This window comes from Haemorhous mexicanus, chromosome 12 (assembly GCF_027477595.1).
Source record: "Haemorhous mexicanus isolate bHaeMex1 chromosome 12, bHaeMex1.pri, whole genome shotgun sequence".
Taxonomy (NCBI): Eukaryota; Metazoa; Chordata; class Aves; order Passeriformes; family Fringillidae; genus Haemorhous; species Haemorhous mexicanus.
The window spans coordinates 15,626,723-15,637,646 of record NC_082352.1 but is presented as its reverse complement, the minus strand read 5'-3'; the positions used below and the strand labels follow the sequence as shown (position 1 = coordinate 15,637,646).

Below are 10,924 nucleotides of genomic sequence, written 5' to 3'. Positions count from 1 at the left end.
TCTCACCCAGGTCAGGAGAATGGCTCAGAGCTGAGCCTGGTCCTCCCTGAGCTATGCCAAGGTCTGCACCCCCAAAGAGCCCCCTTGGCCCCTCATATCACTGAGACGCCAGTCCAGAGACAGCCCAGCTGCCAAATTTGGAGGAGGATGCCTTTGTACCTGGCTGTTGCAAGGGATGTCTCCTTCCAAGGGTGTTGCAGAGTGATAGTGACAGAGGAAGGTGAGGGGCAGAAGAAGATGCTGTGTCAGGGATGCTAACATACAGCACACCCCTTCTTGCCAGGTCCCAGTGCCATGGGTCCCCTCAGCCCCTCATTCCCTGCACAAGCGAGCTGTGCAGAGATCCTCCTGAGCCATGGCCCGGGCTTTGCACAGCACCAGGCTCCTCCTGAGCCCCAGGTTCAGCACAGCAGCCAGCGCTGGCCAGTTCCCAGGGCTGCCAGCTCAGGGGTCCCGCTGCCACAGGGCGATGTGTTCCTGGGCTGCAATGGAGTGCGTAAGAGTCAGTGATTCCCACCCCAGGAGAGACACAGAGGTCTGGGCAGGGCTGGCAGCAAGGCACAGACACAGCAAAGCTGGGGATTGGCACCTCCAGGGCCCAGCACACCCAGGAGGGCTCCCAGCTGCCCACTCACCAAACTGGCAGATGTACCGGTTTCGGGTCTTGCAGCGCTGGTCGTTCCAGTTGAAGGCAGCTGATGCTTGCATCTCCACACAGTTCCCAAACCTGTGTCCCACCAGGATGGTGCTGAAGCCAGCCAGCAGTGACACCATGCAGAGTTTGGTGTCCCCTAGATCCACTTACCCCTGGTTGTCCGGCTGCCCAAAAGCGAAGCTGGTGAACGAGGATGGCTCACCCACATCCCAGCGGAAGGAAGCCTTGGATGTCTTGTAGGTGAGACCTGGGTGGTCAGGTCCTGGGTTGGCATGTCTGCCAGCACCCCGGGCACTCTGCACCCTGCCTACTGCTGTCTCTTACCAATCCAGAAGTTTCCAGTTTCAAAATCGGTGTCTGTCACCCTGTTACCCATCTCCAGGCGGCTGAGGTAGAAAGCCAGGATGTCCTGAACCTTCTGGTTTCTTATCTGGGCTAGCATAGCTCCTTTCTCCTGTGGGAAAAGGAGTGAATCTGTCCCACCTGCATGGCCCAGCACCACTCCAAGCAGAGGAGAGATGCTCAGAGGCACTGCAAGCATGGGTGGCACTTTTCAGCTGCCCAGAGATGCTTGGAGCACCCCAGGAGTTCACCTGGCATTTAATTTTGGCTCCATAGTAGGTGTCGGCTTCAGGGGACACCATGAAGCAGTCGCTGTCTATCCGCACATCACAGGCATGGAAGGGGAAATGGATCTTTGCTGGGGACACAGGCAGGAGCAGGTGGGTCCTTGTGCCAGCAGAGATGGGCCCACGGAGGACCCTTTGCCCTGCTTTGGGGTGCCCTGACTGTGGATCACAGCAGTGCAGGGGGCGCAGACTCACTGCCACACTCTGCTCCTCCGTAGCCCGCATCGCAGAGGCAGGAGCACTCCTCCTTCCTGAACCTCCCGTGGAGGCACTGCCCGCTGCACCTCACTGCGGGCACAGCACTGCATTAGCTGCCAGGGGGCTCGGCAGCCCCTGCCCCCCGTGCTGCCCACAGCATGGGCTGTGCCCGTGCATGCCCTGCACCAAGCCTGCGCCCGCATGCCCTGCAGCAGCCACGCACAAGCCTCTGAAGGCTGCACGGTGCCCTCTCACCTTGGCAGTACCTGCCCGTGTAGCCGGGGGGACAGGTGCACTGGCAGCTGCTCATGTCGAGGTGTCCACTGTTCCTGCAGCTCATGCGACAGGGGTTCCTGGGCACCTCTGGAAACACCAGAGTGACAGTGGGACATCAGGGGTGGAGGCAGCATCTCCAGGGTCATGCAGAGGCCATGCGGACGGGAGGAACTCACCACAGAGCCCGCCGCTGTGGTCCCAGGACTTGAAGCAGCCAGAGAGGCCAGCAGTGCAGAGGGAGCACCAGGGTCCCTGCTTGTAGGGGAGGATGGGCATCCCGGCCACCTCCCAGTTGCCCCTGGCCCCACAGACAGCTGGAGGAAGATGCTCCACCCACCCGGGCAAGCCACACCCCTTTCTAGGGCAAGCCCGCACCCACCTCTCAAAGCCACACCCATTTCTAACTCACCGCCCCGCCTTCGTTCCGCAGCCCCACCCACTTCCAGCACTCGGTCCTGTCCACAGCACTCAGCCCCGTCCACTTCAGCACACAACCCCGCCCAGAACACCCAAACCCTGCGTCTTCCAAAAGACGGCCCTATTTGCATTTCCAGCCCCACCCACATCATCCAGCCCCACCCACCTCAGTGCACAGCCCCACCCACCACCGGGACAAGCTCCCCCTCCCCTGCCACACATCCCATAGGTCAACCCATGCCCCACCCTGGTTGAGACCCCACCCACATCGCTAAGCCCCGCCCATTCACAACAAACCCTGCCCCCTCAGGCACACGCCCCGGCCCCACCCGCAGCCCCACCCGCCACGCCCCGGCCCCACCCGCAGCCCTTACCCCGGCGAGTAGGCGCACGCGAAGGCCTCGCTGGGGCCGTGGGGGCCGGGGCAGCGGTGCCGGCCGCAGCCCAGCTGCCCTGCTGTGGCCCACACCAGCTGTGGGAGAGCGTTTGTCACTGGGCTCCGGTCCCCAGCAGCCCCCCCGTGCCCCTCGTGCCCACCTGGGTGTAGTGGCGGCAGGTGGCGTTGCCGGCGCAGCGCCCCGTCCTGTAGTCATAGTGCTGTCCCTCGGCGAACCAGAGCTCCAGCACGGCCCCGAAGCCGCCCGTGCCCGCCGGCAGCAGCAGCTCGCTCCAGCCCAGCTGTGGTGCTGGCGGTGGAGCGGGGCCCTGCAGGCAGCTGGCTGCCCGTGCCCCCGCCAGCCGCCCCAGCTCCTCGCTCCACTCCTGCGAGATGAGCATAAGCTACCCAAGGAACAGCCCCAGGGGGTGTGGGGACCACCAAGATGGCCAGTCCGGGAGGTGACATCAGAGGCTCAACAATGGGTGATGCTGCAAGGGACCTGTCCTGCCCCTGGTGTGGGCAGCTGGGGAGTGATGGAGGGACATTGAGGGCCACCACAGGACATGAGAGACACCCCTAGGAACCAGCCCTGCCTTTGGTGTGTTCAGGTGAGGTGGTCAGGGAATATCAAGGGCCTTCATGGGAATGGGGGACCCCACAAAGGAGTCCAAAGAGCCCGGCTGTGTCCTGGGGTGATTAGGAAGGATCAGAGAGACATGGGGTCGCCAAAAGGCACCACAACGGATCAGCCCTGTTTTTAGTGTGCCCTGGATTGGCAGTGACATGCTCTTCCCCAGGGGCCCCGCACCAGCCAGCGCTTCTGCTTCATTAGCATGTTAGCAAACTACTGTGTGTCCCCCATGGGCTGCCCACTCCCTGGGCATGGGCAGGAAGGTGGATGTGACATCAGAAGTGGGGGACACGGGACCTGCAAGGGGGCTCACCAGCTTCTGCATGTTGGCAGCAGGGGGCTGCACTTTGCTCCTCAACTTGTTGTGCAGTGAGAGCACCAGGAAGGTCTCCTTCGTGCTGAGAGCTGGGGGGACAGCAGTGGATAGGGAAGGGAGAGAGGGGGCTGAGAGGTACAAGTGCCCTCCCCATATCCCTGGCTGTGGCCGGACCGTTCAGGAGGCCGTGGGAATTCCCCCTGAAGGGTCCAACCGCAGCCGGGGATACCGGGAAGGCACCCGGGTCTCCATGGAGACTTGAGGGGAGAGAAGAAAGAGCTTTTAGGCTGGGAACACAAAAGGGGCAAGGGGATGAGGGGGAGCAGCCTGCTGGGCCCCCGTCTCGCACGGGTGGGCTGAGACTGCCAGGAATGTACCCCCTCTGCCCCACCGCCTCTGTCCTGCCAGAATCCAGACCCCACTGGGCAAGACCCATCACGAGCCCCCATCACCAGCTGCAGGACCCCCAGCCCCATTCCATACCATTCCCAGCCCCAGAGCCCCCTGGCTCCATTGCAACACCAGCCCCAGAGCCCCCCAACTCCATCCCATCACCAAGTCCATGCCCCTTCTCCCAGCCCCATTCCATCTTCAGCCCCTACCACCCACTAAGCCCCCCATTGCCACCCCTGGGTGCCCATCACCCACCCAGTCCCCCACACATCTGATCTGGCCCAAAGGGACGGTGCTCAGGGTGCACTCATCCCCCAAACCAGCTGCCTCCCAGCCCTGCTGCCGGAGAGGCAGCCCCTCCACCAGTTACCTCCTGGAGCCAGCGGGGACGACTTTTCTGGAGCATCCGATCTCGTCTCACCCACCCTCCACACCAGGAGGCTGCAAACCAGCAGGACCAAGAGCTTCATGTAGGTCCCGCGATGGGGGGAGCAGACCCCCAGTCTCCGGAGGGAGGGCTGGGGAGAGCCGAGCCGCCCCGCAGCAGCCCCGGCTCTGGGGCGAGCTCGGCCGCGCGCTCCTGCGTGTGTGTGTGTGTCTGGTTGCAGGATTTGATCCTATTCAGGACTCCAGACAGGCACCGCTGGGCAGCGGGAACAAAAGCTTGACGGGTGAGTAATGGCTCTGTCAAAACAGTTGCTCGCTGGAGCGAATGTGGCAGACAACTCCCAGGGCCCCGGGCTGCAGCCCCGCCGGGATGTCCCGCAGCGGGGTCAGCCCTCCGTGCTCTGCCCCAGCCCCTCTGCCGAGCCCGGGTCGGGCTGTGAAGGCAACAGGAGCAGGGGTCACAACCGGCACCCACTTTGGGACGCTGGGAGACTGGAAGCCAAGGGGCTGGGGCAGCAAGGGGGCCCCTGCTGCCAGCCTTCCTCCTGCCCCATGAATTAAACATGCCGGGGAGGTAACACACACCGTGCAGGCACGAAGCCAAATACCCGCTCCAGAGAGCTGGGCAGCGTGGTTACAGGGTGGGAGGATGTGAGAGCCAGGGGCCAGCAGCGGGAGAGGTGCTGGGCCCAAGGGGGCCGTGTCTCAGTGGGCACCTGGATCAAGCAGGGGTCCCATGGCCCTGGCTGCCTAGGGGGCTCAACAGCACCACGAGAGCTCTGCCCCAGCACAGGGCTTTGCAGAACCCATGTCAGGTGCTCCCCTGGCACAGGGCAGAGGTGAGGGCTTCAGACATCCTTGCTCAGGATTCTGAAATGCCACAGGCAGGAGGGACTGGGAGCATCCTACGCACCAGCTGTCAGGGCTGAGCTGGGTGTCAGCATAAACCCAGCTGTAAATGCTTCAGTTCCCTCAGGCTGAGTCTAAACCTGACCCTGGCCTGAACCCTGGCACTAATGATAATGCCAACCCTGACTCTGATACAAACCCTCCAGCTAATATGGATCTGAATCCTTGGCACTGATCCTAACAGTAACGTTAACCCTAACAAAAAAACTCACTTTAGCCCTAACAATTACTTTAATGCTAATCAAAACATTAAAATTAATGTGAACTCCAAACCTAACACTAATGCTAACCACAACTCTAATCCTAACCCCAACCCTAACCCCAACTCTAATCCTAACCCTAATCCTAACCTCATCCCTAGCCCTAATGCTGGCTCTAACATTAACCCTAACCTTTATGTTAATGTGGACTGTAACACCAACTGCACCCCAGCTCCAGGCTGCAGCAGCACCTTGGGGTGCCCTTCTGAACTCCAGCCAGGGCTGAGCTCACCCCAGCAAAGCTGTGCTGAGTCCCGTGAGTCCGCAGCATTCCTGGGCTACCCTTCCCAGCAGCCCCAGCCCCACTGGTGAGCAGAACCCCCGCACAGACCTCAAAGTCATCTTTTCTCCCAGGAGACTTTCCCAGGCTTAGCTAGTGCATGGGATTAGCCTCATCCTGCATCTCTGCATGCTGGGGAGCCCCAGAGCCAGGACTGGTCGTGTGGTGAGCCCGGCACCGCCAGTACCACTGTAAGTGCTGTGACAGCCACTGCCTGGCCCCGATATCTGCTGGCCCTAGGACATGAAAGGCCCCAAAGCCTCTGATGTGCAGAGAGGGAAAGGAACGGAAGGGAAGGGAAGGGAGAGGCTAGAGCCAGTGCCAAGGGGAAACTTTCCTACAGCTCGGCCTCAGGCAGGGGAAAAACCAACAAACACATGGGCACAGGCTGCAGATAAATCCCTGCGAGTGCAGGAGCGCAGCTGCAAGCAGAAACGGACCGTCAGCGTCTTGCCCCTGTAGTCAGCCCCAGCGTGATGCTCCTCACCCCACTGCCAGTCTGGCTGGCCCTGGGCATTCTTCAGCTGCCCCTTGGCAGCTCCCAGGTAAGGACCTGTATTCTCTCCCCTCCAGCCCCCCAGCAGACCTCCCTCTCTGGGCTGCTCAGCACCCACTTCTCACACCCCAACACCAGCCCGGAGTAGGGGGTATGGCACAGCCACAGTACCTGTGGAGCTGCCGGGGCCAGGGGGATGGTCATGGGGCTTTTCCCCTGCAGCAGTGAAATGATGTTAAATGCACTCAGGGCATGCAGCTTCTCCACAGCATCCAAGTGCTAGAGCAGGACTGGGAGGTGGAGGCTGAGGCTGGAGCAGACACAGAGCCAGGGTCAGACCCCAGCCAGGATGGGAAGGGGCTCTGTCCAGGGCAGGACATCCAAACCAACCCCAAAGATGCTGTCTGCTTGGAAGGGTCCTCCCGGGCTGTGGTAGGGTGGCAGGGGAACCCAGCAGATGACTGAGGTGTGTCCATGATCCCCCAGGAGTGCCTGAACCAGCAGCAGGCACTCAGCGTGGTGCGGCAGATGCAGAAGCTGTTGGTGGCACAGGAGGCTGCCCACCTGCAGGGCACCCGCGGGCTCCGGCACCAGCTCTCCATCCTCCAGAGCCGCCTCCAGAGACCGGCCACCAAACGCAATGGTAATCCTGGCTGGTCACCGCCATGGGTGACATCCTCACGGGGCCAGCTCTGACCCCCGGCCCTGCAGAGCCTGGGCAAAGGACCCCCAGCTCCCTGGGCAAAGGACCCCCAGCTCCCTGTCAGGCTGGAGTTGGCTCCAGGCTGGCAGTGCCCATCCCCACCCATGTCTGTCTGTCCACAGAGATCTGCCCGCAGCTGGCAGTGCCCCTGAATGGACGGATGCTGGGCCGGAGTCTGCGGGTGGGCCACGAGGTTCACTTCATCTGCGACGCCGGCTTCCGGCTGGTGGGCTCGGAGACACGCGCCTGCCGGCACAACCGTACATGGAGTGGCACCCAACCCTTCTGCAGAAGTGAAGTGGAGCAGGGTTGGGGTGCCATGGGCTCCGCCCTCCCTATGGGCTCCTCTGTCACCCTGAGCTGGGGTTTCATTACTGTGCTCAGAGGCTGCAGCAATGGGCACTGGGGTCATGCAAGGATGCACCTCTCCAGCTGATGCTCACAAGCTCCTTCTCCCTAGGTATTGATGACTGCTCCAGCAACCCATGTGCCAACAGCGGGACCTGTGTGGATGGCAACCAGAGCTACACGTGCCTCTGCCCCCCAGGCTGGTCAGGCCCCAGCTGCCAGAGTCCCATCTACTCCTGTAGGTTCCTGGATTTGGGCTGCAGAGGATGGGGATTCTCATGGGGACAGTACCTGGCCTTGCTGTGCCTATCTCCCCCTTCCCTGGCAGCCCCGGTACCTTAGCCCCCACCATCTCCCCATCCTCCAGCATGACACCTGCTGTCCCCCTGCAGACTGGGTGACACTGAGCAACACCTCCTTCAGCCGCCAGCCCCGTTGTGCCGAGGGCCGCTCAGGCTCCCGGCGCTGCAGCTGTGACACCGGCTTCCAGCTGCAACCTGGTGGCGTGTGCCAAGGTAAAAGGGGGGTGAAGATGATGAGATGATGGAGGGTGGGGAACCAAGGCTTGGTGCCAATGGGACCTCTGACCATTCCCCACTTTGTCCACCTTAGATGTGGATGAATGCCAGCTCTACCAGTCCAGCCCCCAGACACAGATTTGCCTCCATGACTGCCTCAACCTCCCAGGCTCCTACCGCTGCCTCTGCCCCCCTGGGTATCTGCTCCACGCTGACCGCAATGCCTGTGAGGGTAAGAACCCAGGGTGCAGGGCAGGGAGCCTGCCATGGCCATGGGAAGAGGGGTGCAGTGGGGAGAGCCCCACTCACCCTGTGTCACCACCACAGACGTGAATGAGTGCGCTGGGAAGCAGCACAACTGCAGCCAGGGCGACCTCTGCATCAACACCTTTGGGAGCCACCGCTGCGTGCGCCCCAAGTGCCCCCCGCCGCGCCACAACACCAGCTATGTCAAGACCTCTGCCTTGTGAGTACCCTACTGTGCGTGTTGGGCTGTGTCGTACCCTGTCCCAGGATGATGAGTCCTGTTGTGAGCTGGGGGCTGCATTGTGTCACCCAGGGCCAGCAGGGAGAGTAGCAGCCAGCACTGGTAGCCCATTGCCACATGGGGTGCTCAGGTGTGCTTGGCATGTTCCCTGGTGGTCTTGGGATGCTGGGGGTGCAGGTGGGGGCACCCCAATATGTGGTGGCTTTATCCAGGATCCTGGCCCCTCTCAGAGTCCCAGCCTGGGGGGAATGATGCTGATTTTCCTCTGCTGCACATCCATGTGGTGCCATCAGCTGCCTTCCAGCATTCCCAGACATCCCACTCTTGAGATTAAACTGCTTTGTGCCAACCAAATAGAGAAGCATCCCTGATCCTGACAGATTCCTCTTCAGGAGGCACATCTGGCTCCATCCCAGTCCCAGCCTCAGAGTGTCACCCAGAGCTGTGTCCCTGCAAGCCATGGCATTTGCCTGGCAGAAACAGCGATGAGGCAGAGATCCGATGATGGGCATACCTGGATGTGGCTGTCTTGGGTTGCTGTGCCACAGGACCGACAGCAGGGCTGGAGATGCTGCCTGTGGCATGGGCTGGGCTTGTGTGCAAGGATGAGGGCAGCACCCTGAGTATCGTGAATATTTTTGCTCCCAATGAGGGGAGAGAATGATGCATCAGACTCCATCTTATCAGGAAGCTAATTAATTACTTTATTATACTATATTATTATATATTATATTACATTATATTACTTTACATCTAAACTGAATCTGCTAAGCACTGCACTCCACTGCACTGAATCTTGTGGCTGTCAGCCGACAGTCCCAACACACACACGTGCTTGGCCCTGATAGGCCAAGGAAACCAAACACCATCACTTTGGGTAAACAATCTCCATACTGCATTCTACTTTTGCACAAACACAGATGCAGCAAATGAGATAAGAATTGTTTTGATCATTCTCTGAGGCTCAGAAAATGTGAATCCCAGAAACATTCTTGGGAAGATTGCCTTGCTTTTCTCTGTGAGAAGAAATGTGGCTACGCTGAGAGCCAAACCACGGCACTGAGCGGTGGCACCCTTCTCTCCTGGCAGCCAGTGCGAGCGGAACCCCTGTCCCATGGACAGCCGAGCCTGCCAGCTGGCTGCCAGCTCCATCTCCTTCCACTACCTGCCACTCCAGGCCAACCGCACCGTGCCCCGTGTCCTGTTCAGGATGTCCACCACGCGCTCGGTGGGGGACAGCCTGCGCTTCGCCATCGCGGGTGGGCAGGGCCGTGGCGTCTTCGCCGTGCGGCGCTCGGACAGGCACACGGGAGAGCTGCTGCTCACCAGCCCCGTGGCGGGGCCAGCCACGCTGGAGGTGGAGCTGGAGATGAGCGAGTTCTCCCACAAAGTCCTCCTGGGCAAGCACATCTTCAAGGTCATGGCCTTTGTGTCCCCATACGTGTTTTGATTGCCTTTGGAGGCAGGTGTGGGGCCATGCCAGGGCCTCTCCCCGGGAGGAATGGAGCAGGTTCAGCTCAGAGGTCCCAGATTTTGTCCCATTGGAGATATCCCTCTGCCATAATGCTTTCTCATAACCATCACAGCAAAAACTGTCCCTATAGGAAAAACCCCATGGCCAATGGAAGGACCGGAGTGGGGGTGCCTGCCTCTGCCAGCCCCCTTCCTCTCTGCCCACATGGCACACAGAAGGGAAAGACAGAGTGAGCCAAAAGCACTTGGCATGCAGATTCAGCTTCTTGTATCTTGTAATCTCTAATAAAAGAAAAGTGACTGTGGGAAGGGTGTCCTCCTTGCTCTATGTTTTGTTCTCCTGAGGCAAGGCTCCTGGGGACAGCTGGTGGCTGTGCTAATGGCAGGGTCACCCTGCAGAGCTTGGGGTGAGCTACCAATAGAGCTATCAAGCCCATCCAGGGTCATGCAGTGTCCATGCCCCTCTCAGCACCGCTGCTCCTGAGGCCACAGTGAAGAGTCTCCCGGCATAAAAATGGGAGATGGGCTGAGCAGAGAATCACAGAACGCTTTGGGTTGGAAGGGATCGTTTTGTGCCAACTCCACTGCCATGGGCAAGCACAACTTCCAACATGCTGCCCTGAGCATCCTGCACAGCCAAGACTGTCCTCTTGGACAGAGGAAGGAAAGAGCCTGGAAAGCACAGCAGGGCTCCCTGGTCCTGGTGAGCAGGGGATACTGACAGGGGCTGCGCTTCCTTGTGTGCAGGAGGATTCCTTCTGCAGCAGCTCTGATGCAGGCTGGTCAAACCTGCAGCTCCCCAAGCACTCGAGCTGTCCCCCTGCACCCATCTGAAGGAGGGTGGGCTGTGGCAACAAGTGGGGTGCAGTGCCCCACACCCTTCGGGCACCCCCTGTCACCGCCAGCATGGCCAGACCCTGCGCAGGGAGTGCAGCCAGGGGTTCAAAAGGTGACGAGGGCCTTTGGGGACAGCAAGCGGAGGACACACCGCCCCCGGGCCGCACACAGAACCCTTCTGAGTGCAGGGTCCGGCCGGAGCCCTCACACAAAGCAGCCGCTGTGCGCAGACATGGGCGGCCCATAAAGGGCTCCTTGTGCCCGCCGCCGGCACCGCCACCGGGGCCGGGCTGTGCTCCACCGGGGCTGGCGGAAAAGCCTCCCAAGGGCCA

At 60.7% G+C, this 10,924-nt stretch overlaps 2 protein-coding genes across 2 annotated transcripts; one reads left to right on the top strand and one right to left on the bottom strand.

Annotated features, from left to right (window-relative positions):
* Positions 1-444: 444 nt before the first annotated feature.
* On the bottom strand, positions 445-4,364 carry LOC132332720 (C-type lectin domain family 18 member A-like). Its single transcript, XM_059857268.1, has 12 exons — positions 4,265-4,364; positions 3,499-3,590; positions 2,713-2,937; positions 2,550-2,647; positions 1,935-2,056; positions 1,738-1,845; positions 1,480-1,572; positions 1,249-1,355; positions 980-1,109; positions 806-902; positions 636-727; positions 445-482 (listed from the first exon to the last, which is right to left on the bottom strand). Exons 1-12 carry the CDS (start codon positions 4,362-4,364, stop codon positions 445-447), a joined length of 1,302 nt encoding a protein of 433 aa, XP_059713251.1.
* Positions 4,365-6,206: 1,842 nt separating this feature from the next.
* Positions 6,207-9,732, top strand: LOC132332951 (fibulin-7-like). The gene is made up of 8 exons (XM_059857689.1): positions 6,207-6,275; positions 6,713-6,869; positions 7,052-7,222; positions 7,390-7,515; positions 7,670-7,792; positions 7,890-8,027; positions 8,123-8,261; positions 9,372-9,732. The coding sequence occupies exons 1-8, from the start codon at positions 6,207-6,209 to the stop codon at positions 9,730-9,732; spliced, it is 1,284 nt and encodes a 427-aa protein (XP_059713672.1).
* Positions 9,733-10,924: the final 1,192 nt, after the last annotated feature.